The 27,634-nt window shown below is 41.9% G+C and overlaps 3 protein-coding genes, 1 long non-coding RNA gene and 5 other non-coding genes across 11 annotated transcripts; 8 read left to right on the forward strand and 1 right to left on the reverse strand.

Annotated features, from left to right (window-relative positions):
- Nucleotides 1–70: 70 nt before the first annotated feature.
- Nucleotides 71–3,260, reverse strand: snapin (SNAP associated protein). The gene is made up of 4 exons (XM_068575576.1): nucleotides 3,105–3,260; nucleotides 2,690–2,736; nucleotides 2,439–2,557; nucleotides 71–987 (listed from the first exon to the last, which is right to left on the reverse strand). Exons 1-4 carry the CDS (start codon nucleotides 3,218–3,220, stop codon nucleotides 880–882), a joined length of 390 nt encoding a protein of 129 aa, XP_068431677.1. The 5' UTR covers nucleotides 3,221–3,260; the 3' UTR covers nucleotides 71–879.
- On the forward strand, nucleotides 3,077–9,517 carry chtopa (chromatin target of PRMT1a). Of its 3 annotated transcripts, XM_068575573.1 has the most exons (6): nucleotides 3,090–3,586; nucleotides 4,580–4,669; nucleotides 5,744–5,894; nucleotides 8,048–8,222; nucleotides 8,325–8,474; nucleotides 8,611–9,517. In XM_068575573.1, the coding sequence occupies exons 2-6, from the start codon at nucleotides 4,605–4,607 to the stop codon at nucleotides 8,811–8,813; spliced, it is 744 nt and encodes a 247-aa protein (XP_068431674.1). In that variant the 5' UTR covers nucleotides 3,090–3,586; nucleotides 4,580–4,604; the 3' UTR covers nucleotides 8,814–9,517. The 3 variants fall into 3 exon arrangements, with proteins under 3 accessions (XP_068431676.1, XP_068431674.1, XP_068431675.1); XM_068575574.1 differs by lacking the exons at nucleotides 3,090–3,586; nucleotides 4,580–4,669 and adding an exon at nucleotides 4,678–5,587; XM_068575575.1 differs by lacking the exons at nucleotides 8,325–8,474; nucleotides 8,611–9,517 and having other exon boundaries at nucleotides 3,077–3,586; nucleotides 6,199–8,118.
- Nucleotides 9,518–10,245: 728 nt separating this feature from the next.
- Nucleotides 10,246–15,000, forward strand: LOC137784779 (uncharacterized). Its single transcript, XR_011077429.1, has 9 exons — nucleotides 10,246–10,310; nucleotides 11,849–11,921; nucleotides 12,310–12,334; nucleotides 12,508–12,549; nucleotides 13,146–13,203; nucleotides 13,594–13,662; nucleotides 14,060–14,117; nucleotides 14,503–14,554; nucleotides 14,819–15,000. It is a non-coding gene; the product is annotated as an uncharacterized lncRNA (long non-coding RNA).
- LOC137785276 (small nucleolar RNA Z40) lies at nucleotides 12,368–12,438 on the forward strand. Its single transcript, XR_011077473.1, has one exon. It is a non-coding gene; the product is annotated as a small nucleolar RNA Z40 (small nucleolar RNA).
- Nucleotides 12,613–12,747, forward strand: LOC137785278 (small nucleolar RNA SNORA8). The gene has a single exon (XR_011077475.1). It is a non-coding gene; the product is annotated as a small nucleolar RNA SNORA8 (small nucleolar RNA).
- On the forward strand, nucleotides 13,248–13,382 carry LOC137785286 (small nucleolar RNA SNORA18). Its single transcript, XR_011077483.1, has one exon. It is a non-coding gene; the product is annotated as a small nucleolar RNA SNORA18 (small nucleolar RNA).
- LOC137785279 (small nucleolar RNA SNORA8) lies at nucleotides 13,724–13,859 on the forward strand. The gene has a single exon (XR_011077476.1). It is a non-coding gene; the product is annotated as a small nucleolar RNA SNORA8 (small nucleolar RNA).
- On the forward strand, nucleotides 14,154–14,288 carry LOC137785285 (small nucleolar RNA SNORA18). The gene has a single exon (XR_011077482.1). It is a non-coding gene; the product is annotated as a small nucleolar RNA SNORA18 (small nucleolar RNA).
- A 5,140-nt stretch (nucleotides 15,001–20,140) lies between the features above and the next one.
- Nucleotides 20,141–23,270, forward strand: txnipa (thioredoxin interacting protein a). The gene is made up of 6 exons (XM_068576353.1): nucleotides 20,141–20,517; nucleotides 20,770–20,845; nucleotides 20,936–21,083; nucleotides 21,168–21,527; nucleotides 21,630–21,932; nucleotides 22,029–23,270. The coding sequence occupies exons 1-6, from the start codon at nucleotides 20,262–20,264 to the stop codon at nucleotides 22,074–22,076; spliced, it is 1,191 nt and encodes a 396-aa protein (XP_068432454.1). The 5' UTR covers nucleotides 20,141–20,261; the 3' UTR covers nucleotides 22,077–23,270.
- Nucleotides 23,271–27,634: the final 4,364 nt, after the last annotated feature.

The raw sequence follows: 27,634 nt of genomic DNA on the forward strand, positions 1-27,634 counted from the left end.
GCCAGGGGCCAAGCTTTTACTCACTGCTTCACTGGTGCAAAGATCAACACACAAAAAAAGTTCTAAAAAAGAAACTACATTTGTTTTTTAATGTTGATTCATTGATGTAGTTTTTTCCTTTTAATTTACATACAAAATTCAAGATAAACATTGAGTTAGTAAACCTCGTGTTTCAAAAGTATAGTCCTCCATGTGGCTCTTGATTAAAAAAAGAAGCAACAACTTACACAACAGAAATAGCTTCCCACATCTTTGTGCCAGTACTCTTTTGATGACAGTCATTTCCTTTGACAAATTGTAGATGCTGAACATGGTAAATACATTTTATTTGCATTCTAAATGTTTTGAGATATTTCAACAAAAAAATATTTAGTGGAATTCATTTTTTGTGCCTGTGTCAATGTTGTTGAGTATCAAGGTACAATGTATATATGCATTATAGTCACCATAATACATCCGCAAGCGTGCTACGTGATTGTTGCGGTTGCTGTGGTGTTCCGGTTTTGCTAAACTTTTAAAAACAACAAAACTTCTAGGAGCAAAACAAGGATGTGTTATTTTTGTCCACAACATTACCCTAGGCTGACAATAAAGTTGTGGTTATTATTTACATTTTAAGTAGTTATGGAATCTGTAGAATAAACATATGATCTGCTGAAACTGTAAAGCTGATTCTGTTGTATTTTGTCATTTTACAGCTGCCTTACACTGAACAGATTGCAGCCAGGTTTTTATTTTGATTACAACATCAGACAAAGCATTGCAGGTGAGCATGTCACTGGACAAACAGCTAACTAAATGTCAAAGGAAGACTGGTGCTCCTCGCATTACAGTTTCCAATAATGATGTGTCAGGACAGTTCACAAAGCAATAGGTGGTTCAGGGTTTACTGGGGGAGCGGGAGGTAAACACTCCTGAAGCCTCCAGCATGGTCTTTCGTCGAGCTGTCTCCTTGGCCACATTGTGGTTGAGTCGTCTCAGGCGTTCCTGGGGAAAGAATGTTTCGGTTATGTATGTGTGTGTATAATGTATAATGTATAATTAATATATATATATATATATATATATATATATATATATATATATATATATATATATATATATATATATATATATATATATATATATATATATAGTTTTACTGTTTGTGTGCCCTTTTCTGCTTTTAAACTTCAAACATTTAGGGCTAATATCAGTATTTATTAGCAGGAGTTGTAGCAGTACAGAACTAAAACCTTTCCCCTCTTCAGTGCAAGTGTATGCAGTTTTTTTAAACATGGGAAAACCTGGTCAAAAAGACAATATACACCTTTACAATTGCCAGTAAATGGTTAAAGGACCTGTACTTGTGAAGCGCTTTTCTGGTCTTCCGACCACTCAAAGCGCTTTAACACTACATGACATCATTCACCTATTCACACACTGAAGGAAGGAGCCACCATGCAAAGTGCCACATCAGTATTATCAACCATTCATACACAGTAGGAGCAGCTACGGGAACAATTTAGGGTTAAGTGTCTTGCTCAAGGACACATCGACATGGGCTAGTGACGCCGGGGATCAAACCGCCAATCCTCCGATTGAAAGACGATCCTGTTCACTACTGAGCCGCATTCGCCCAGTAGATAAGGATGCATATAGGTTTGTTTTTCCTCACATTAGCCATCACAAACATGCCAAAAAGGAAGGTTAGTAAACAGTAGAAAGCTGGATGAGGCCAGTGAAATTGTTACAGTGATTACTTCTTCATTTTATCTGTTACTCATTTAACCTCTCTTTCAAACTCAGTGACAACTAATTTGGAACAATGTTCAAATGCTGCTTGGATGGAGACAGACCATTTTTGGCTGAGAAGACAAAGAGTCACAAGTTGCACCAGAAAAGAGGTGTAAATTAGCATTCTCACACGGCTGTCATGTTTCCATCTCTGCTTGTGACTAATACATACCTACAGAATCACTGGTCAAGTATTAATTGTAGTACTAATAGAAAAGGTATTATTAATGGTTACAGTCGTTGTGTTTATCTTAGCAGTAACAGTAGCTTTATTAACAGTGGAAAAGGCCAGGCGAACATTTGGAGACTTTTTGTCCAACTGTTGAATGGATGTCCAATACTCCATTTACCTCGGCTTTGGTCTCCACCAACTGCTGAGGAAGATACCTGTTTCTTTAGCTGCTAAGGGCTTCACTATGTTGACCAACTATTCTCAACAGTCTGTCTGCTTTTTTTTGCTTTTACCGTTTTTAGAGCTTTTTCTCTGAAGAGTTTGAAGGCCAGACAACCAAAACAAATTGAAGTTGCTAAAAAGCCTTGTGGACGTGTGGGGGACTACAGAGTCTGTATGAATCTCTGGGTTTGGCACTGAGAGTGACACATTCTGCATTAAAAAGTCATCACGAAATATTGATTAGTGCAACTCTAAAAGTCCCACTGACCTGAGCGTTCTGCAGGATGTTGTTTACTAGCACTACTCGTCGTCTGGCATTTAGCAGCTTCTTTACATACGGGTCCAAGTCCAGAGCCACCTTCTGATGTTCATTTATCCGGCACAATTCTGCAAAGAATGTACATTAATAGACACACAATACCAAACCAATGGTTAACAAAACTAATGTTGTGCTTGATATATACCCAATTTACAGAACAAAAATAACAAGTCAGCAGACTAGTATATGCAATGAATTACCTGTGGCCAGATTGTCTATATGCTCTCTTAATTCTACCTGGCTTTCTCTGTAAAGAAGAAAACAATACCATTAATCCAGTGGAGGGACATATTATCCAAAGAACCAAGTACACCCATTATATAGGTTCAAGTGTACTCTAGTTATGTTTACAAATGATGATAAAAACTGAAGCTGCACAAACGAACATCCATCAAAATGACCACACGCAAAAGCTGAATACATAATGGAAATGGGACATTTTAAAGCTCAACCAATAAAACAAACTGTATTGAAATCAACATTAACTCAATTGTGAATGATGAAAAAATAAACAGCACCGGATGGACACATTCTGGACAGTCACGAGACAGTCAAAGGGCTGCTGCGAGGATGGCAACCCCAGTCAATTCAGGGTGAACAAGGAGCCGCGTATACCTGACTGAGTGTACATGCAGGTCGAGCTGCTGGATAGCTGGTCTCAGGAGGTCGAGCAACCCCTCAGCTATAGCATCTTTACCAGAGGAAGTCGCTACTACAGCCGCTGTCGCCATTTTAGTAAACCAACAACACTACAGCCAGACCGGTAGTTGCGTTACGTACTCGTGACGTTGCAGACCTCTCCATTTTCTTACGGTGGTCTGTAAATTAAGCTAGCAGCACCATTTTAGAGAGACTCGTTGTAAAACTTGTCTCCAGCATTTAGTGATTAGTCTGACAAAGAACCGAATTCAGCTAAAGTGTGTTCATTACATACAGCGCTCAGCTAGGAGGTAGCGTATTATATGATATATTTTAACACAAGACTATACGGACACTACACACGGCTACACCGTGCCGGTAACGTTAGCAGTTAGCTAACTACTAAAAGCTAACCCTAGCTGGCGGCCAGGCTTTTCTCCCCCGACGCATCATTCACTGTAAGTAAAGAATGCTGAATATTATTGTTATAGGCACTTGCCTTGTAGTTTAGCTTCTTACATGCATCTGGAGTTGACATATTGGGCTGCTAAGTCTGCCCAGCTAACTTAACTTGTTTTTGTTAGCCAACTTAAGCTAGTTTCTTGGGATTTGGCAAGAATAAGGACGTAACTACACCATTCAGTATTTTATTCGTAATACTATTTATATGTTCAGTAATACTCGCACGGCATAAAGCCAGGTTTCATTCGTGTTTCATTGAATCTGAAACCCGTTTGAATTCCTTATTACATCGAATTCGATTTTGCCTTTAACATTTGCAACATTTATAGGATATTAATAACTAACCGCCAAAGATCTGAATCTTTTGTGTGACCCACTTCCTTTAGTGAGCAACTAAATCCAAATACTGCACTTCTCGATTTAGAAATATGAAGTTGATAAGCTTAACACATTAAAAATATATTTAAGTTTAGCAGAGAGACTCTTGACATGATCCAATCAGCTGATCATTCTCCAGAAATGAAAAATCACTTTGGGTTTTGGTACTACAGAAACATGTAGTCTATCAGATTTTAGTTTTAAGGAGGGATGTTCTTTCTTCGACGGAGCACAGACACAGCACAGTAAACGTTATTTGGCTACAGCCACCAACCAGTAATATTTCCCATTTTAACCAGTGACAGCAGAGGTTAGCCCCAGATGAAACTGAGAAAATTCTGCTATTCAAACAGTCTTTGCTAACAAATAGAAGTTTAAATCAGGATGTTTTGCCAATCATATCTAAAACAGAAGAAGAAGCTATGAGAATCAACCCTGTTAACACGTAATCTAAAAGCTCATAATGCATAATACCAACAATTAACATAACTCTGTCATAAATATAATGCACTATGATGTCAAATATCCCATCTGATAACCATGTGTTATTGCAGTCTTGGTTACTTACTACCAGTTGACCTTGTTTTATTTTATGTCCCGTCTGTTTCTAGGAGCCTGCAAGTAAAGTCTGCCAAAATGAGCGCTCCCTCATCCCAAAAAGTTGTGCTGAAAAGTACCACCAAAGTGTCCCTAAACGAGCGGTGAGGCGCCACGCACCCTGTCAGCAATTAGACACCAGATGCAAGGGCCAGCCTTGGCTTGTGAAGGTTCTTGTGCTCCCTACGGAAGACTACTGTTGGGGGACCGGATCCGACATGGATGCTATTCTGGCTGTCCCCAGTGTGTGCACTGCTCACTCAACTTTGTTGGTTCCATCAATATTTTTTTTTGCACTTGCGGAGGTAAATGTTATTGTACCATGGAGAAGAAGGGGCTGGCCGGTCCCAATACCTTGTGTGAGCAGTGCACACATATAGACAAGGGGAGAGGGTAGTGCCGTTCTGGATAAGCCTTGGTTAGCCTATACCGGACTAGACCACTTTCCTACAAATGCCCTGGCACTCCTGCTCTACCTGTTACTTAAACAGCACAGTATACACCTCCAAAGGGGAGAGGAAGGCTTAAACTAAACCAGGATGATGGCACCTCTTAATACTTTCTGCCTCTCTCAAGCCAGTGAACGTGAAGCACATGCTCCTTTTTGTCCTCCTGTTCTGTCATTCATTCTCTTCTCTAAATCTATAAAAGACCAGATACTCAGTCCTAGCTTGGACGTGACAAAGAGCTCCCCTTCCCCACTCATATCTCCATACCTTCTGAGTCTCTTTGTGGTTTAACCACAAGTCACGGTCCATGCTGTAAGTGGCTGGGTGGCTAGGCACCCCTCAGGTCCAGGGCCTCTGCTGCTGCCGCATGATGACACCCCAGCCAGTCAGCTGGAGGCCTGTAAGTGGCAAATGACACACTGTTCTTCTGTCACCTTCTTTTTCTTTCTGTCCCTCAATCTGTCCTTGCACTGTGAGTTTTGCTTTTAGTTTGCCTTTCTTCTTGTGCTTGTTTAAAAACATTCTAAATTCAGGTATAAGTCATTCTGGATGGTCATGACATTGAGAGAGAAAGTGAGTGCCATTACAAGTCTTGCTTAACCAAAGAGCCTCCACAGTCTGTGTGGCTTCATCCATCCTATGAGAAATTTACTTGATATGGAACCCTGCTTCATCCTCCCCTGTCCCCCTCTTTTACTTCCTCCCTCTTTTTCCTCCCCAACTCCAAAGCTTCACTAACATGCTGAAGAACAAGCAGCCCACTGCGGTAAGCATGCGAGCCACAATGCAACAACAGCATTTGGCCAGTGCTCGCAATCGCCGACTGGCCCAGCAGATGGAGAACCGGCCCTCGGTGCAAGCAGCGTTGAATCACAAGCAGGTGAGGGCAGAGAGCAGAAGAGCTGCGTTTCAGTGGACCTCTTTTACTGCATAAAGCCATGTTTAAGATATAGACCTGCACTGTTCCTATATTTTTGTAAAGAGTTACTTGTTTGTCTGAGAAAAGACTACTCGGTAATGTTTAGATTAGAGATGGGAATTTGGTCCCATTTGATTATTCAACCCTCAGAAGGAATAAGTGTATACTAATTGCATTACATTTCATTTAGCTGACGCTTTTATCCAAGGAGTTATTTAGTTAATCCATCCTGAATGATGGCAAGCTCCGATTTGTTTTTTGACAGCATCGGTGAGATGGGTGCAGATGGAGTGGCAGATCAATAGGGAAGGAGACTTGTGGAAAAAGTCTCCACTTTCGTACTATTGATTCATTAAAGATGAATTCTCTTGCAGCTGCTCTATTCCTATGTTCTACTGCGTGACTGATAGCCTTGATTTTCTCGTCCGTGTCATAAGTGTTTTTTTTTTTTGACACATGCCATTTTAGGGTCCTGACACACACACACACACACACACACTGTAATATTATGGTGAAGCACCGTCTGTATTACGTACTCTGCGACGTCCTGGCTACGGTAGCCGTAATGCTGCAAGCAGTGCGCCTCTGTAGTTTACCAAAGTCATACTAAAACATTTTAACTTTGTGCCGTGGGTGCCTTGTACCACACAATTGCTTAGAGGTCATTCAGAAAATCTGAATTAATCTGATTATATGGCGCACTGTCATTTTTTGGAAAAAATTAAAGGCTTTTAAATGTGCCCTGTAGTGCAAAAAATATGGTATATGTGACTATTCAGAATTACACTATTTTAGCAATAACTTGAATATCTCACCTTGTCCATGGTCACATAGGTAAGTAATGGAACCCCAAAGCATTTGCACTGCTATGTTTCAAGGACGAAACATGGGATGCTACTTTGTCAAGGCTGCAGGTTTATCATACTATCAGTCCTTCATGAATCTGTTTGACATTTTATTGTGGGTTCAGTTATAGGTAACTAATGTATGTAACGGTAGTCACACCAAACCATGCACACGCATCTCAGGTGCTCTCCAGTACTTAAATGAGTAGCACCTTCGTAGTCAACTGTTGGGCTCATGGAAAGCTGATCAGAAAAGACACATTGCCTTATCGGGTCAAACCAATCAATCATATATCAGTAAAACGTATTAATATGATGATTGGTGGGGCAGACGGAACATTTATTTCTTTACTGACAGATTCTGTTTGCCTTTTAAAGCTGATATTTACAGATACGGCATTTTTTATTGTAGAATACCGTTGGGTAGGTACATGAATGCGTTTGTTCAGTAAGGACAGAAAGAGAATACCTTTTTGAAGAGAAGAGGTACCGTTTGCTAGGGATAGAAATCATTGCCAGAATGCACCAAACTAAACCATTAACAGAAAATCGGCACTGCAAATCCTTGACAGGGACACAAAAGTGAAAAGAAAAATTCAATGAATGCATTTTTTTTTTTTTACCAGCAATCATGTCTGCTGGGTTTGAAAGCAGGCAATTGTCTGATAACATATAGTAATCTAGGAATATGGTGGTAGAACTGCTACTTAGTGACTCAAAATTGATTAACTCTGGTTTAATAAAATGTAAACTCGAAAAAATAGTTTGACTTTTCTTACCATAACAATAGTTTAGTTGTGTGGTTGGATGATGGTGATTTATGTAAACTGAATATGTCCACCATAAGGGTTAAGCCTTGTTTATACTCACCGTAGTGAAGCCAGTGACGGTAGAGTACGCCACAAAAGGACAAAATCACAGCCAGCATAGACGGGTCTAATGAGCGAGGAAAGTTTTGATATGCCAACATTGTTTAAAAATGTAAAAATCCATTCATGGCAAACATTGTAAACGAGGCTTGTGCACCCACTTCCACAATGATTAAGATGTAATTTATAAATAACGATTGGGTGTAATGAAACGTCTGCATATGCCAGTGTTCATAGTACACAGTTTTAGTCATAAATCTACACAGAGTTCTAAGCATCTGTTTTCCACTGTTTGAACATATCCTGTAACTACCACCTGTAGGACCTTTCATCAGAATGGCCGTTCTCGTTTGTCTGATTTTGTTCTGCCATCATTGCATCTGTGAATAAATTGTGTCAGAGCCTGAAGCAGCGCTTGGGGAAGAGCAACATCCAGGCCAGGCTGGGCAGGCCTATCGGGACCCTGATGCGCGGAGGAGCTGCCATAGGTAGAGGGGGAATGCGAGGCATAACTAGGGGTGGCCTCCGGGGACGAGCCAGAGGAGGAGTAATGAGGGGAGCCCTGTCCCTGAGAGGTGTGAATCCACAACGTCACAGTATCTGAACTATGAAGCTTGTGGTAGTTACTGTTTGTCCTGGGTTTGCATTGAGTGGCATTATGTCTTTGTGTTGCACAGGGAAGCGAGTGTCTTCTACAGGTGGGCCAATGCGAGGTCGAGGCTCTGCTGGCCGTCTGGCAATGCGTAGAGGAGGCCGCAACCGCGGGGGACCTCCTGGCAGGGGAGGAGCTCTGTCCAGAGGGGCAGCACGAGGAGGAGTAGCCAGAGGTCAGTGGTTTTACTTTCTCTTACTTTTACTTAATAGTTTACTAATTGTACTTTTCCCTTTATTTACATTTAGTTTAATTACCGACTCTTGATCAAGGCTATTCGGTCACTATAATCACTGTGCATTATTGGACAGGCCGTGGTGGACTGCGTGGACGTGCTGGTTTTGCTGGCCGAGGTGGGCGTGGTCGCGGACGAGGCCGAGGTGTTGGCGGACAAGGTGTGACCCGTGAACAACTAGACAACCAGCTGGACGCCTACATGTCGAAGACAAAAGGTCACCTGGATGCTGAGCTGGACGCCTACATGTCCCAGGCAGACCCTGACAGTATGGAGTGACCATGAAGGACTCTGAAGCAGACACATGTAGAGTCACTGCAGAACTGTACAACTGAACTCGCACATGTATTGTAGTTTTTCACCAGATTAATGGGCTCAGAATTTATTATGTTTGTAATTTAGATGAGTCGTGACAGTCCAGGACTCTTGGCTTTGGAACAGCAGGAAATCAAGGTTTTCCTTGATTGTTCTTCAACCACTACTCAATTGTGTGTGTGTGTGTGTGTGTGTGTGTGTGTGTGTGTGTGTGTGTGTGTGTGTGTGTGTGTGTGTGTGTGTGTGTGACCTAAAAACACTTTGAACGTTTGGGACAGATACCTTTTCTGGTCAATGATCTAGGTGATGTTGTTTTTAAACTTCTGTTAAAACCAATTTTGAATTTCCCCTGTTTTTTTTAACTTTTATTTTACATGTGATTTTAGCACTCGTGTGCTCTGACCTTGAGGATTCATTCATTGGCTTGTCTTGGCAACATTTGCAATGCAAAACTTTTCTAAAATATTTGTTAAAAGAATGTAATCAAAGGGTTTCCATTTGCCATTGTTTTGTATTTAAAATATGTAGTACTTTAAAGTATTTTGTTCCTCTGTATCTTCCACCTGTCAGCATTCTTCAGTTGACTACTGATATTCTTAACTTGTACTTGAGAGCATTTGTATGACAATATCCAAAGCAAGTGAAATAGGTTTTAATTAAAATGGAAAGGATTTCCCTAATTGTGTCAATTGAATGAATTAATGGCCTTGAGTAAAAATAGAGTGAGTTGATATGTTGTATCGATAATGAAATAAGCCAGTAATGGTCTCGCAAAAAAAAGTGCTCCAGGGGGATCATTGTACAACAGGGTTGTACTGAAACAGTGTGTCATCAAGTTATGCTAAATGAGAAAAAAAATGCACAACTGTCGGGCTACAGACAGCTTAGACTGGTTTTGGTTGAGTCTCACATTGGTTGGGACTGTTAGAACAGTTATATACAGTATATCTGTTGAAAGCATATCTGCTGATAATGTGGTGATTACGTCATCTTTCTAACCACTACTGAATTTAAAAAAAAAAAAAGTTTTTAAAAGTGCTGTACAGTTTATTATTGAATAGCAAATAACGGTAAAGCAATAGCTATGATGATAACAACCTGGATTACTAACTGGGCAAAACTAACCCCTGTTCGTTTGTGGCGTTTTGATTGGCTCAAACAATGAGTAATCCAAGTAAAGTGTAAAGCACAGACTTCCGAGAACCTGAAAGTCAGCGGTCTGCTTCAGCATTCTGGAATCGTTTAGAATAGTCCTATAATATGAGGTCGGCAGGTTTGACAGTCGGAGGTTTTTGTATTTACGGTGGTGGGATTTCCGAGCTGCCCTGAACGCATAGGCGGTTGCCGAAAATGCTTTCAACTGACGTAACTCACCCTATAAATAAGTTTGCGTCACGTCGTATGTCCCTCTTATCGCTCTTCTCCGAGTGGAGTCCACATCGGAGATTCCACCGCATGCAGGTAAACGCGAATGACTAAATGTACTATCAAACAGGACACAAAGCTTCCCGCCGAGACATATACCTTACGCTTCACATGGTTGTGTTTAGGTAGTGGTTTGAAACGGGACTTACTCTCATTTTGTACACCACGTTGTACTTAGCTAACGTTACTTGATATCGAAAAAGTTAGCTGGTAGCTAGCGTGATGCTGATGGCGCAAATTGCTCCCTCGTGTGATATAATACGTTACACTCACATCAAGGCCATAGGGTGTATGATTTTACTTTCTTTGAATATAACGTTAAACAAACAAGCGCCTAAGCGCTGTTTGTTAATAGGCTCGTTCGAGATGAGCCGGTTTTGTGCAGAATAAATCGCCGGCGACCGACGCGCAATGCATGCCGGTTAGATTTTTGTCCGACTTGCTTGCCGAGAGCAAGGCGGCCGTCGATTTCAGAGGCGCTGCAGCAGCTCTCCACCGCCTGACTGGCCCAGTGCATGATGGGAAACGCGAGGAACTCGCCACAGCAGATCTGAAAGCGAACACACGTGCTGTAGAAAATCCTTATTTTATGTGTAGTTGTAATACTTAATGCTCGATTGTTGACCATTAGTCTCAGATTTAATCTAAAAACATTTTGTGTGGTTTATAATACAAAATCGTATTTGCATAACACATCAAAACCAGTAATGTATTTCACAGGCAGACAAAAACAACAAAGGATGGAGCTACATACACATTTCTACATGAATAAATTCAAAGATGATCTGTGAACAAGTAGTCTACATATCGTAACTAACAGGAAGTATTTTATTCCGTGACTTCCTGTTAATACTTTCAAGGCAACTGAAAACTGTCCGGCTTGATAGCAGTTTTTTTGGCAACGCCTCCCACAGCGGCCGCCTGCTCTCGTCTGCATTCCAGGTGAGGCACAGCTCTAAGAAATGAGTCTAATGACTAACGACACGAGGTCGAGCAGTGGCTGATGGGATACCAGTGTGGTTCAACGCTGGAGGCCAATCCCCTGACCACTATGCTGCTCATGCTCACCATGTGCCGTCTCCTACTTGAAATCAAATAAACTTCTTGTCCTGACTCTGTCTACCTAAAGCACAGTATTGATAGGAAAGTAAAACACTACTCGCCAAATGTGACCAACTTTATCACCTGTTTAGCCAGCAGTAGCGTTGCTCTATGGAACTTCTGTGTTTGCATGTGTCTGAAAAATATGGGAAAAGTGTATTTAAAAATACAAAATGACCAATGGAAACTCATTGTGGACCAGCTATCTTGATGAAGCTGTCCTAAGGCCACATTGCAGACTTCAGTGGGATTGTCCTGTGCAGTAGGCTGATCCCAGCACCACTGTGGCTATATAATTATTGTCAGGTTTTGCTTTCACCTCTGCACTGTTGCTGAATTGTGACAATGAGGCCTGGCACATTTACACTATTGGCTGTTTAATGGCATTCCCTTAATATGATTGTTTTATACTGAGCACTTCAGTAAGTTACAAGCTGAGTTTGAAACTTATTCAAATTTACATCTACCTGCAGGATATGACCTTACTGCTGCATGTGATGGAGGGATCGTTATCCTACTGTTTGGGCTGCCCTTCTGGGACTTAAGGTAAGTTATTTTTTATTTTTTTATAAATCTAAACTTTTTGTTCTTAATTGTCTGTCACATTAAAAAAAACAGATTGATAGTTGCATGATAAATGTCCTTTTTTATATTGTCAATCTTAACAAAAAGGTATTTAGTTACATCATTGCCTTCAGGAACTTGTGCACAGTAAACCATGGAGAAACATGACATAAAATGCACAGTATGAGCTCTGGTCTTGTCAGGTGGGCTGTAGCGCTCATACAGTGCACAGAGCAATTGTTTCTCTTGCAACCCACTGCTGCTCACCCTGTAGCAGTGTTACTTATGAGAACTGACATCTGTTCACTTTGTGTCTTTATTTGATGTTGGTTAATGTCGTCTGAGGTAATCTGTGCTTTCTCTTTGGCAGATGCTGTGGATCTCAAACCAGCTTGGTAAGTAGTTTTCCTAACTAAATAGTCTTTACCAGTGTCATGATGATGGCTAAATATGTTCAACTGCTCTGAAGTGTGAGTGATAATTGCCTCTCTGAACAACATTGCTCCCTGCTAATGAAGTGCATGGCTGGTTCTGGAACACATTGTCACCATCCTTCTGCCTCCTGCAGGTTTCCTTACTGCCCGAGGCTTTGGTGCCGATACAACATGATGTAAGTACAGAGGCCATGCGCTTATCACCCCCACACATGGATGAGAATAAAGGACATAACCACAGCACTGTTGTATCTGCAGCCAGCTGGTTAATCAGCTGGTTTGTTCTAAAGTCAGTGCTAGACCAACTCAACATCTGGCATCGTTGGGCTCCATACAGTCTGTGTTTAGAGTCCTGGTTGATTGTTGAAACACGACTTGTAAAGCAATGTACTTATTAGCATAGCAGTGACTTCCATAATTGTAGTTGACAAACTGAAGGTGTGCACAAGATGCCACTCTTCCAATATCCAGTACCTGCACTGATAATGCTGAATACAGTGAAAGAGTGCCCTTTTCCTGTCCAATCTGTACTTTATATGTATGGCCACATGAGTATAAGTAATTTGAAATAAATGCGCAATAAGAAATGCATGGTTCAACCACCATGGTTGCAAGGTTATATTGTTGTACAACTTGGTTACCTATTTTGCTATACCACATAGTGAAGATGAATTGCAACAAAATGTTTTGAATGCTACTGCAATGTTTTCTTCCCAAATATAAGGTCTCCAAAATCCACCCTTTGTTCACTGTCCTGCCTAACTTGTTCTAGGTTTCTGCTGCAGCAAGGCCTCCTTATCCCAGACATCAGCAGGGATTCTTCGACCAAGGTGATTGTTGATCTGAAAGTTGTTGCAGGTGGGACAAGTGATCCACTGAGGTCTATCCCGACTGACCTTTTAACTGTAGGTCCGTGTCGTTGGAAATGCCTCGCAGAATAAATCTGCAGTTTTGCTTTACCCACATGTTCACTGCCATGAGCTTGATGGGATATTACTGCAGAACACATGCAACGCAGTGTCCCATAGAAACAAACCTGCCAATCTGTTGTCTGACCATTGGTATGTAGGTACGATTTCATGGCATTCTGTGAAGTAAATGTACGCCTAATGACCCACATGGTTCATTCTGAGACGCACTTGAGCCTCCTAAAGTCAAGGAGGTTGAATCCTTCTGTTTGTATACGTGTTTTAACTTCACTGAAATTTGTCTTTCTTTAGTCCACTGTGATGGCAGAAGGCTGGGACTCTGAACTTTTATCAGGCTGAGACTCTGAATTTGTAGAAGCAGTAAGTCTATTTTTCCCTCTGTGCTCATCGTATCTGGCCAATGACTGATGTACATAACTGCAGCACTGTTGTATCTGCATCCAGTTGGTTCATCAGCTGGTTTGTTCTAAAGTCAGTGCTAGACAAACTCTTCGTCTGGCATCGTTGGTTTCCATACAGTCTGTGTTTGGAGTCCTGGTTTGATTGTTGAAACACTTGTAAAGTTGTCTTAAGCTTTTCCAGATGGCTTAAGTTCTGACAACCGTGAGCAAAGAAATGTTAATCTTCCTCATGCTAATGTATCTACTGAATTAGTTGTCTTGTATGGTCGAGTGTGTCATGTGGCTGAGTGTGTGACTGAGGTAGAGCCCAAAGTACATTTTCTTTGGTGTCGACTCACTACTCCTTGTTCCGCCAGGTCTCTGCTGCAGCAAAGACTTGCGGCCCAGACTCAGACACAAGGCGCAACGACTGAGGTGAGTACAGAAGCCCATGAGTGTTCACCAGTGACATATGAGGTCTATCCCGACTAACCTTTTAACTGTAGGTCTGTGTCGTTGGAAATGCCTCACAGAGTAAATTTGTAGTTTCGCTTTACCCACATGTTCACTGCCATGAGCTTTGTGAGATATTACTGCAGAACACTTTATTTACACAAACTATTTCATAAAAGTGATCAAATGAATCTGGACTCTGTTTTAGAATTGATCTACATTGTCTGGTTTCTATTCAGAGAAACACAACCTCTTGTGTACAATGGCTGTTTTTGTATGAAAAATCTATCACTAGTTAAACATTACATTCTGATTTGATAAAGTGAGAACTTTTGGATGAAATGGACTTATCTAATGAAATTTTCAGATCTGAAGTGATCCTGGAGGTGTGGCATGCGGCGCGTCACAAGCCTCTTGCTGTAAGTAATGTGCTTTCATCCATCCATCAGTGTTTGGTCATATACCAAGGCGCTCAGGACTCTCCATTCCTGACCTGCTGTGGAATTGACCAGAAAACAAAAACAATCCCACTGGGCTTCTCCAGCAGCCTGCTGAGAATACCTGTTGGGAACATGTTTGGTAGTTTCTATGATTGTAAAGTCAAAGTGAACTGGTAGACTGACTGCGGCTCCAGGCACATCACTACTTTGAGCTTAACGTTTGTCCATTTCTTCCCTGCTCAGGTTGGTCCTGATCTGTTTGGTGACAGACTGAGAAGCAGCTGCTGTCACTCAGGAGTGGAACCGGCTTCACTTCGCAAATGACCAGTATTTATTAATAGTAGCTGTGTGTTTACTGTATCACATTTGACCCTATGCTTTGTTTACGGTGTCTATGACGAATAAAAAAAACTCTCTGTAGCATTCATTGTCTTTTTAGTCTCTTTGAAAAAATGCTAATTGAAAAGTGTCTCACTGACTTGTAATTGAGCTGGCGCTTGTCTAAGGTGACTTGTAAATTAAGTTATATGACTCCCTAGAACGGTGTACGACCAGCTTCATCAATTACGTTGAACTCCTGATTTTTTTATTTATTTAATTTTATTTTTTTAGGGGAGTTGCCAAACTCCGCCCCCTTGTAGAGGTCTATCTCGTGATGAGACTGGATTTGAAGTGGGGTTGTTGCAACCAGGTTCCTTGCCGGGTTTTCATGTGTGGCTGTCCTGCGACCAAACGGTTTACAGGTCGCTCCCTGGTCGCCATAGCTGGCATGTTTAAGTGTCTTTAGACATGACACTGAACACTCAGTTGCTCCTCGTCACCTCTCAGCTGGCCAGGATGGGTTAAATGCAGAGATAAAATTGAATGTATGTAATATGACTAATGTAAATAAGGTTTATCATTTCTCATCCACCTGTCTTACTTGCTCAATGTTATTGTTAGTCTTTAGATCCTCTGAAGCTGTGAAATGCTCGCAACTAGCTTTCTTGGACCCTAATACTACAGGGACTTCTTTCCCTGATTAGTAGGACTCTTATTGGGATAGTCAGTGTTGGAGTGAAGCGCTCCATTTTGTAATATTTTTTTTGAAGCTGTAAAGGGTTTGCAATTACCTTTTTACTAGACTTCATTCCAGGGTTTTTATTAGCTCTGCCTAAAGTGGCCATAGAGCCATCATTGTGCTGGCAAATCACAGGTCCAAGATGTAGTGGCATATTGCCTCCACTAGTGAGCGCTATATAACTGGTGTTGACAGGTTCAGGATTATAGTCCTCTGAAGTCTCAAAAGCAACTAGTTTAAACTGAATTCCTTTACCCATCCCACTGAAGGGCAAGATCACCAGACTGAAATGAGGCAGACAAGTTTCTAGTTACTTTATATATAAATGTAAACCGAACACATGCCTAAAGATTCACAATACAATATTTCTGATCAGCATATACAGTGGATAAATAAGTACTGAACGTGTCACTGTCACATATTTCTAAAGGTGCTATTGACATGAAGTTTTCCACCAGATGTTGGTAGCATCCCAAGTAATCCATACATACAAAGAAACACAAACATAAGGTTGGAAATGTTTTTTTACAGATACCTCCTGATGGACACACCCTATATAGCACTTTTCTAGTCTTCTGACCACTAAAATCGCTTGCACTACATGACATCATTACGCTCGTTTGTTAGAGCTGCGCCTCGCCTGGAATCCAGACGAAAGCAGGCGGCCGCTGTGGGAGGCGTTGCTAAAAAACTGCTATCAAGTCGGACAGTTTTCAGCTGCCTTCAAAGTATTACAGGAAGTTACGGAATAAAATACTTCCTGTTAGTTCCAATATGTAGTCTACTTGTAGTTTACAGTTCACGTTTGAATTTATTCATATGTGAGTATGTGGAAATGTGTGTGTAACTGCATCCTTTGTTGTTTTTATGTCTGTCTGTGAAATACATTACTACTGGTTTTGATGTGTTATACAAATACGATTTTGTATTTTAAAGCAGTGGTTCTTAACTGGGTGGGTTGCGGGTTGCGGGCCTTTGCTTGGAATTTTTTTTAAATTTTTTAAAATCCTGTGATTTTATTTTGAAGGGACTTTTATGCAGTGCAGTGTCATTTCTTTCAACCTTTGATGTTTACAGCAGCTGTTTCAGGTTGCATCAAACCAGGGGGATACCAGCCAGCTTGGGGCCAGTTCACCTCCATTACCCGGCCCAACTACATTCTGCGCTCCACAAAACGCGTTAAATTTACTGTGAAACTTGAAGTTGAGAAATCACTGACTGCCTGACTCTCCTTGCGATCTGTATTCACACTTTTTCCATACCAAGCATGCAACACTACTGATCATGGTCTGCATTCACACTCATGGTTTGGATGTTTCTTCCAGGTTTTCAGAGCTTTCTGGCGATTTTAGGACATTCTGCCTTGATTTTAATCCAGAACATCGGTTCTCCGGCAGACTTGAAATGTACATTAAAGTTACATTTTTGGGGCAACGGTCTTACGTAGCCTCTGACATGGCTCAAGAGTAAGAGGTTCAGACGCACAGATGGATGTATCCGGTCATTTTTCAAAATAAAACCGGCCTTGGTCTTTTTTGTTTCTTTTTTTTTCTTCATTTTTTCTGTGCGTTTCTGGGCCCAATACCAGGGGGACGTTGCATCACTCGCTCACAGACGAAGACATTTTTTGAGCGTGATTCAACAGCATGGCACCAAAATGTAAACGCTTTGCTGACAGGGATGCTACATGTTGAAGATGGTGTGGGTCTCAGGGAGTAAATCACTGGCATGTATTTTAGGAGTGTTCAGTGATTAAAATCTTTCTGGGCAGAGTTTCATAAAACATTAAAACTATAATTACCACTGACCTGTCCCTGCAATTTCTTTTTTAAACACTCACAATGCGCTGTTTGCTTCATGAGCCCCCCATAATACAGAAGTGGATAGATGTCATAAACGACATCTATGTTATGAAAGGATCACTTTTTCCCTTCACCTTCAGAAAAACATGTTTATTCAACTCTGGGAAAAGTGGGTGAGAAGCATTAAACCTGTATGAACAGAATTTGTGGAATAATGAATTGTAACGTTGCTTTAGCTGAGCAAGCCTCATTGACCTCAACCCAATTCTCTCTCAAGTGAACCTGTCTGATGTTTTTTGTCCATGCATACACTCTCCTAAATTGTAAAAAGTTACCCAATTTAAAAAAAAATGTGGATGCCTTAAATGCTGGTGCGGCGAATGTATACTTTATAACCTAAGATACTGTCCAAAAAAAATGTCCCGCAATAGGTGGAAAGACTTTTATCTGGCAAACAAGCATAAAGCTTTGCTAACAATAGCCAATAATCGCCAACACTGGAGGGGCAACAATGTTAGCTTAGTAATAGGTTTGTTTGCTTGGTGATATTTCTTTGTTAGCGGAATGAGTGTGGAATACTGTGAATAACACTTCTCTTAGGGTTTTAATCAAAGTTGAGGGTAGCAGCACCATGCGCTCATGCCAAACTAACACATTTTTGCACAACTTAGCCGGGGTGCACAAGTCCAAAAGCTACTGATGTTTCCTCCTTTCTACTTTTCCACTCTGCTCCCCATCTTAGTATGATGTAAGACATACCCTTGTAGCGGCAGATCTAAAAAACACACACAAATGCAAAGAAGTTCACACATGACAGGCGTGTGTAAAGGGTCGACTTTGGATCAGTAAAGAGCAGAGTTGTCCCTCAGAGGATTGGCAGTTCGATCCCCGGCTGTTGATGTGTCTTTGAGCAAAACACCTAACCCCAAAATGCTTCCGTAGGTGTGCCTACTGTGTATGAATGTTCCAAAAGTGATTTTGATACAAATTTAAAATCTTTTTAACTATACATATTTTGGGGTATTTGTATGGCAGTTTTACATCCGCTTATACTTTTGCTTTTGTATATTTGTAGTTTTTCAACTGAATTTCCAACAAAAAACATTTACTTCATATACAAGTTCTTGCTCAGGTATGCTCCTTCAGTTATCCATTAAGGAGGGCAGGGAACATTCATCCTCAAGACTAAGTATTTGGGTAGAGTATTTCTTTCAAAGTTTAATGATATAATGTTTTCTAAAATAAGTAGGTGAAGGTTCACAGTAGGGAACAATGTGATCTCATCAGATCAAAAACAGCTTCTAGACCAAGCCCCCAGCAACAACACTGGGCGGTGCAGGTCACATGACACCATACGCCCACAATACGAAGGAAACCACTGTGCAACTAGAAAGTACATGTCCTGAGTGTGGCACACACACACACACACACACACACACACACACACACACACACACACACACACGCACACACACACACACACACACACACACACACACGCACACACACACAGAGTCAACAAGCAGTCTTACTTTTGGGTTATTGGTGTGCCAGAGGGAGCCGTCGAGGGACTGTTGTTCTAAGTTCTAAGAAAACTTTTCCTGGAATGAATGAGTCTCCATTCTGGATCGTAACTTCAGTGCACTATCAGAGTTTTACTAATGAAACAGAACTTTAAAGCAGTTGGTATTTGTTCTGCTTTCAAAATTCAGTAACAATCTGTCAATCCTTGTATACATGTGTCTATAATACATCCTGATAGAACAGCCCGCCTTAAATACCTTTGTTAAACTTAAAGGTATATGCCGTCTCATTTTCCTTTGCTATTTGTAAACAGAGCATTCAAAATTTGTATCAGGCGCTAGAGAGCTCGACACACCCTGCTTACTGGCTGCAAGTCCCCAGTTACACGTCAGTTATCTTGTCTGGGTATTGGGAATGCCCAAATGAAAAAGGTTGGCAGTAAAGCATTTCCAGGACCAATCTATGTGTGAATATGAACAAAACTCGATCCTATGGGATATGCTTGGTTAAAGTGTTGATGTGATAGAGTAACTGTAGCCATAATAAATCATGTGTAAATGTATCTAGCACTTGCATTATCTTGGTATTGTTATCCTAACAGTGTAAAACCTCATTGTTTTTAAAAACCCTTTCCACCTCTCTCCCCTCTGCTTCTGTCATCTCACTCCAGTAAGATCTTTAATAAAGCCATCAAAATGGCCAAATTATTGATTATGGATATAATACATTACATTAGTAATGTATTATATCCATATTTAAAACTTTCTTCATATCCCTACAGGAGCCAACATCTAAGCTGTATTTTATACGTTGGTTATTGTTGCTATGTTTTCTTTTTTTTTAATATATATTTATTGTATGTTGGTTAACACTTCCATGAACGACTCGTTAATCAGATGGATGATGAATAACTGCTGTTCACAGCTATCAAGTCTGTTTACTACAAATGGACTGCTCCCTGTCTGCCTTACACTTCCTGTGCATACATCTGCTGAGCACGCTCTGCATTTTCGCGGCCACGCGGTGTCCACGCGTCGCTTTCGAGCGCTCATTGGCTGGAGCCGACACAAACAAAGGTTTTCCACCAATGGGTGCGCTGTGCACGCGCTGAGCCACGCTGTTCATCCTGGCCGCTCATGCCCTGAGCGAGGTCCGTCCCTTAAAACCAGCAGCGCCTCCTTTGTTTACAGCAGAGTAAAGGGGAAGCTGTTGCTTCTTAGGACAAGAACTCGCTTCTCAGCGACGGGACCGAACAGCTCCGCTTCTTATCTCCGTGTTGGATATCCCCGAATACGCAGTCATGGTGGCTATGGCGAAGAGAGTGAAGTGCTTCCAAGTTATCTTTTCGGATCCGAGCAAGACTTTTTACTGCGGCGGGGACAAGGTGTCTGGCCGCATAGAAGTGGAAGTGAACGAGGTGACGCGCGTGTCCGCAATGAGGGTTCTGGGTCTGGGCTGCGCCAAGGTGGAGTACGCGAAAGGCAAGCAGCGTTGCCGACAGGAGGCCGAGTATCTTCGATATGAAGAGGTACTACCACTGGACGACCACCCCACAGGTACGGTCACCTCGTTACCTTTTTACCTTGTTACCTTGTCACATGACTCTGCTGTCCAACTTTGTTCTTTTCTGTCACAATGTAGCATTTAAAAGCATTATAAAAAACAATTACTCAGTGGTGTGGTCTCCTGTGTGTATCCACACATAGCATAAAAAAAGAAATCCCCTGGAGTTGAACAGCCTCACAAGAGACAGGAGTCAAGCCCAGCCTAGAACACCTATTTGATCTTGTGCACTTTTCTCTCTCCAGACTCCAATGGATCGGTCGTCTTGAGGCCCGGCAACAAATATGAGTACATGTTTGGATTTGAGCTCCCCCAGCAAGGGTAAAATAGTTTAAACAAGATTACATCAACAATGTGCTGTACTTTGCTGAATACGTTTGGCTTTAATTTGCTCCACACATGTTTCCACAGGCAGCTTGTCTCGTCATACAAGGGGAAGTTTGGCTTCATCCAGTACTATGTGAAGGCCATGATGGAGAGGCCACAACAGCCGACTCTGGAGTGTAAGAAATCCTTTGAGGTGGAGGAGCCCCTGGATGTAAATACCCCAGACCTGCTGGTGAGTTCCCTGACACTGCGGTTGTATAGTTACAATAAAGAGTCTCCACATAAGGTAGAGTCTAACTTTCCTGTGTCTCCTCAGTCTCCCACAGGTGGCATGAAGGAGAAGAAAGTCACCTGCATGTTCATCCCTGATGGCCAGGTGTCACTGAATGCAAAAATTGACCGCCGTGGCTTCTGTGAAGGCGAAGACATCTGCATTAACGCCAAGTTTGAGAACACATGCTCCCGCATTGTGGTTCCCAAGGCCGCCATCATCGCCAAACACACCTATCAGGCAAATGGACGCACCAAGGTCTTCCGCCAGAAGCTGTCTTCGGTGCGCGGAAACCACATCATCTCCGGCATGTGTGATGCTTGGCAGGGAAAGACCATTAGGGTGCCAAAGATAAAACCATCTATGCTGGGCTGCAACATAATCCGTGTGGAATATGCTCTCATGGTGAGCTTTCAGCTGCTGCATGTAGCTGCAGAATTTAAGGTTGTTACATTTTGAGAGTTGAAAGTCAATGTTAACACATGTGTATATGATCTTTTTTGATAGATTTACATCCACATCCCTGGTAGTGAGAAGCTGATCCTTGAGCTGCCTCTGGTCATTGGTACAACTGGTCTGGGCAGCCGCAGCAACAGTGTGAGCAGCCAGGACAGTTCAGTCAGCAGCGCATCCCAGAGCTGGGTGTCCCTCAGGATGCCCTCCGAGCCTCCCAGCTACTGTGACATCACCCGCGACTGCCGCCTGGACCAGCCCCTCACGCCACTCTTGGATGACTTCGACGGTGATGACAGCCCCATCTTCATGAACTCCCCAACCTTCCAGTTCCCACCACTTCCGGCATACACAGAGGTAGGTGTCTCGACCAAGTTGTTTTTACATAAGTGAGCATAACCTTCTCTGTTAGCAGAAAAGAACGGGCTTTAATATAAATAATTTGTTTTCCAGGCCGAGGAGGAGTACAATGGCAACGCTCGCATGTTGCCGGTCTGCTGAAGTTCAGCAGGGACTCTTGAACTACGGTCCAGCTCTCAGGGACCGTTAATCTTAAGCACTTGAAAAGGAGCAGAAGGTCCAAACTCCAGAGGAGTTGTGATAGATGGAGAAATAAAGCCAGGACTCTGGAAAGAGGCTCGCCTGCTCTGTCAGCCGTCTTCCCCGCGCTTCGTCACCTACGGAAGACCTTGATCTTGGGTCTTCTGACTGGTGCTCTTCAGGTTGGGGACCTGGACGTCCAGCTACAAAGACTGTGGTGCGCTACACTTCTGAATAAGCTGTCCCTTTCACATACTTAACTTTCAAGGTTTCACGTCACTTCTCAGCCACTTTATGACTTTGTGTCGGGGGCCAAGCATTGTATAAGTCAACCACCAGCCTGCTGCCACATCTTTGCATTTTGTGGGTGTTTGTCTTTCCTCATGATGCGTTGATATTCCTGTCAACTCCTGTATGTTTAAGGGATTTCATTTGAGGAGGAGGAATCAACAGTTTTTTTAAAAGTCCAGTCAGTTTGTGTCGTGAAGAATTTGTCAGGAATATGTTGCCTTTTGAGAATTACAGCATGTAAAATAATCTTCCTTGGCTGCTAATACAACTTAATGCAGCATTTATATTTTCTTATCTACCAGGGTTTGAAAAAAAAAAAGGTTGTTATTCCTGTATTATTGCACTTTTTGATAGATGCATTTTGCTCTTCTTCTGCCTACAAGACTTCCATGTTTTTTTTGTTTGATCAACGTTTGTGATGTGGAGAATGGATTTTCTGTTGGTAAAACGCTTAACTTTTTGGAACCTCACCCTGATCCCCAAATCTCAGTGGGCGTTGTGTGCCAACCATGCCAACCATGGTCCATACATCCATGGACAACACGTTCGACAACTGTTTATAAGATCAATGAATATCCTTACATAAGTGCCTCCCACAATGTAGGAGTGTTATTGTGGGAGGCACTTATGTAAGGATAATCATTGATCTTATAAACAGTTGTCAAAGACAACATTAAACTACTGTGAGATATCCACTGGGGTGTTTTCCCAAATTCTGCTCATTAAGGGCGCAAAGAAAATCACTGTTAAAGACAGATCTATGAGAAAGTATGTTTGCAATGGATTCTTGATAATTATAAAGAGTATTCTTTTTGTATAAAACCCTATGGGTTGTTTTTTTTATTAAAGAAATGTTGAAAAATATTGATTGTGTCTGCGGTGTAACTAATCAGTGGTCAGTTCCTCCAGAACCTTTTCTGGTTCAGCACTGCCTTCACTGTGGGGCAACTGGCTTGGTGGAGAGCAGGGTTGTCCTTTAATCAGAGGATCGGCAATTTGTCCTGATGGGCAGGTGACATCTTGCATGGCAGCTTCTGTCACCAGAATGTGAATGGGTGAATGATGACTAGTGTTGTTCATTTACCAGTGGGAAACATTTTTTATTGTGAATTTCATCAAGTTTTTTACAACCAAATCTCTAAACTGTAGCTGATTTGAAATACTAGACTGCCAGATCCAACAGGTCCAACACAAGAGAATGCATCAAACGTTTGAATAAATCACTTCAGCTGTCTATCGTAGAGGGGATTCAAAATGTGTTTAAAAAGCTTCTAAATGTTGGATATTTTTCCTCTCTTGTATGATATTACATCATCCGGCCAGTGTGTTTGTGCTACATGTTGTGGTTGTGGAGTTACAGTGGATGCCATATTGTAGAATAGTTCCAGCCAGTGTTCCAGCCAGAGGACCGCATGATTTTTCTTCCTTTTCAGAGTATGTCCTCTTCTCTGTGCTGATGACATCTGGTAACTACTGAGAGCCACAGATAAGGAAACTGTTTATACGTGAGTCACTGTGAGGGCTGCTGCTCCTGGCCTGTAGTGTGGTGTCAGCTGGATTTCTGCTCACAGCCCAAGGATGGGCATGAGTAAAGGTGGGACTTTATGAGGAAAGTTAGTGTAGTATTTACGGCCCTCAGAGACCACACTTCGCACATTCCTGCTCTTCAGAGGATGAACCCTTGCACAACATTTACATATATGTACTGTTTGGATTCCAAGAATACAAAATGGCCAGTATGTTGTTTGTTTCATCAGCATACAGTGGGTACAATAACCATAACAGGCCAACCTTGTTTTATCCCAACGAAGCAAAACATTTCCAGCAGTCTCATCACAGCCGCTTCCCTCTCTAACATCAGGCCTAAGAATGGAAAAGTATAATTTTCCTAATATTTAATAACATGAACATTAAATCTAAAAATTTGTGGAAGTTTAGTCCCGGAAGTTTGTGGAAGTCTCCGGGTTCTCCAACTCCAACAGTCCAGATGTTCAGACCCCGCTGCTTTTAGATAGGCCCTCTTCAGCAAGCACAGTAGCAGTGGCAGGGCCCCCTTATTATGGGCTTGGTTATGCTCGTGCTTAAAGAACTAAGGTTACATCATTCAAACACTGCTTTCTGTCTACTACAGGCGTCGAGATCATCCGTTTCAGCAATAAGACCCGTCCCGATTGGCTGGCTAGGCTTTGAATGGCCTGTAGTGTGCTCAGGATTGGAGGAGCGGCAAACAGAGTCCAGAACCTGCGGGAGTTTTTTGCCTTTATTTGACAGTGTAGAGACTGGAAATAGGGGGATAGAGAGAGAAGGGTATGGGAACTGCCCTTCTGTGTGGCGATTGCATATTCTCCTCATGGCAGCATGTGATCTCTCCGGGTTCTCCAACTCCAACAGTCCAGAGACATAAAGCTTCGGTTAATTGATGACTCTAAATTGAGAGTAAATGGTTGTCTGTCTCATGTGTCCATGTTTTGTGTCCGGACACCTTTCCTAACATGAGAAAAGGTGTCTAGATACTTTTCTCTTCCTTCGCCCGATGTCAACAAGGATCGGCTCTCGCCCCACCGCAACGCTAAACAGGATTTGGGCGGCTGTAGTTCAGGGGGATGAGTGGTCGTCCCTTTACCACAAGGTAGCCGGTTCGATCCCCAATCCCCCCACAGTTCACACGTCGAAGTGTCTCTGAGCACGACACTTAACCCCTCGTTGCTCCCCGGGCGCCTCACAGGGCAGCCCACTGCTCCTTCATCGAGGATGGGTCAAATGCAGAGAAGAATTTCTCCAAGGGGATTAATAAAAGTGTATGTTGTTTTTGTTATAAGAAGTTACAGATGATGGATGGATGGAGAAGAGTGCATCAAAGGTCCTAAAGCTAGAATGGAACCATGGACCATATAATGTTTTGGTATGCCTGTAACCACTCGGCTACAATCTACAATACAAATTCAGAAATCCAGTTATGGTCTTTGGTTTTGGTGTGCTACCCATCACAAAATCCTAAGTGCGCAACTAACCTTTTGTGGATATCATACTGGAATGTTCCTATCAGATAACGTAACATTGTTCATAGAGTAGAATGAGGAGGATGAGTTTAGGATATAAGCTGCCCAGTCTGCACCAACAATGCAGGAAGATTTACAATTCTGTATTGCTTTTACAATTCTGTATTGCTTCCTGGCCTTGTTCTGTGTTTATCCTGAGTGATACTAGCAAGGGAAAGCCCTTGAGGAGTCTTGACCTTGTTGCTTAACACTGTTGATGGGTTGCAGAGGACCACAGTTAGTGACACTTTCAGCAGGAGTTCTTACTCTAGCCATGTAGAACAAACTTTTATTCTTAACTGTGATTTTTCACCAGCAGCAAACCTTAATATTTCCAGTTAGTTTTGTGTCACAAATGAAACATATATACATATATAATAGAACATACATTTGGAAAAAAAACAGGTGCATGAATTTGGGATGAAGCAACATGTGATTGTGTGGAAGTGTGGTGTCACCAGTGTGTGACGGATGGGTGGGCGGTGCAGTCACATGTAGAGCAAGTGTCAACAACTGAAACGGCCAGTGTCTGTTTGAACATACTGCACACATGCCCGGCATCTGATTTCCAAGAAAGAACAACATGAAGGTGGAACTGATCCTCAGTTTTCCGTTACTTAGCTTTCTTATGAGAGCAAAACAACACCACATAACAGATGCAACAGGACATTCCAATTATTAAGAATGATTGACTCATGATTGATTTTTTAAATCATCTTTGTTTTTGTCTTTTCAGTGTGTTTGTCTTGCTATTGAAGGGATTCAATTCAATTTATTTAGTGTAGCCCAAAATCACAAACCACAAACGATCTGTACACAAAGGACATCCTCTGTCCCGGGACAAGAAAAACTCCCACCAAAAACACTTTCACAGTTAAAGACAAGAAAGAAACCTTCGGGAGAGCAACAGAGGATCCCTCTATCAGGATGGACAGAAGTACAAAAGATGTCATCTGACCAGAATGGAGAACATTACATTCCAACACTATCTTTAAATATGACAGCAATTATTAATATAATGAGAGTAGTAGGATGGAAAAAGTAATGTAAATTAATGAGATGTGAATTCTTACAGGTGGAATGAAGGGATGTAGGGTAAAGAAGGTCATGGGATGATGAACTGCTGTCGTCTGGTGGCTGGTGGGAAAGGAGACGCATGAGTGCATGAAGACATGCATGAGAGTTCATGACTTCAGAAGCTGCGACGCTGCAGAGTCCCCTATGGTTTCTGTAATCAAGTGAGAGAGATATGGAGAGAAGGAGGGAGGAAAAGGAGTTGAAGGGAGGGATGTTGAAGCTGAGTCAATGTCAGTTTTGCTAAAAATACTTTGTGCAGAGTACAAGGACAATATGGTCCTTGTTTCCAAACTAAGAAACCTTAATTTAAATAATGTTAAATGTTGGTATGAATATATTTCATTTTGTTAGCAAACCCTGGTGAGGAGTCGAGAACCCACATTGACACTCTAACAGTTCACACTGTTGTTTATTTACATTCAACCACTTATACACCGTCCGGCTGCTCCAAATATACTCACAACAGCACCTGATGTGGATTCATTCGTTGCTGAAACGTGCCCCCAACAAACTGATAAAACATTACAGTGACCAGCTGTTTTAGATCCTTATTGAACCCGAAGCTTGAATTTGTCATGTGTCAGTAGTTTGGTCTAAGAACCTTCTGGCTTTAATTGAAGCATCGCTTTCTCCCTTCAAACAGCAGTTGAAAATGAGTATTGGTAGAGTATGTCTTTGGAGGAATTCTGAAGGGGTTCTCATTTTCTCTTCACATTTATTTTTGGTAGCTTCAGTGGACATTCAAAGAAAACTTGGGGATGTAAAGTATATATGTAGGTATGTAGGCCACAAGTCAGTGTGTATTTTGTTGTTATAATACACCTTGTACTCTCTGTTTCTGAGCTTTTTTACATTAACCTGACACAACACACTCTTAAGTTTCCGGTGTGTGTGTGTGTGTGTGTGTGTGTGTGTGTGTGTGTGTGTGTGTGTGTGTATGTGTGTGTGTGTGTGTGTGTGTGTGTAGCCATATTATCATGATACCAGAATGTTGCAAGCACCACTTTGTCTTCAGATGGCTGAGGGAGCGGAGAGCACCCGCCTCCTCTTTGGCTGTCGCTCTTTTCTTTTCAGCAAGTCTGGTCATGAGCCGTCCATTAAGGATGATACCTC

This window comes from Clinocottus analis, unplaced genomic scaffold (genome assembly GCF_023055335.1).
Source record: "Clinocottus analis isolate CAN_PGR_092001 unplaced genomic scaffold, fCliAna1.0.p SCAF_14, whole genome shotgun sequence".
NCBI classification, from domain to species: Eukaryota; Metazoa; Chordata; class Actinopteri; order Perciformes; family Cottidae; genus Clinocottus; species Clinocottus analis.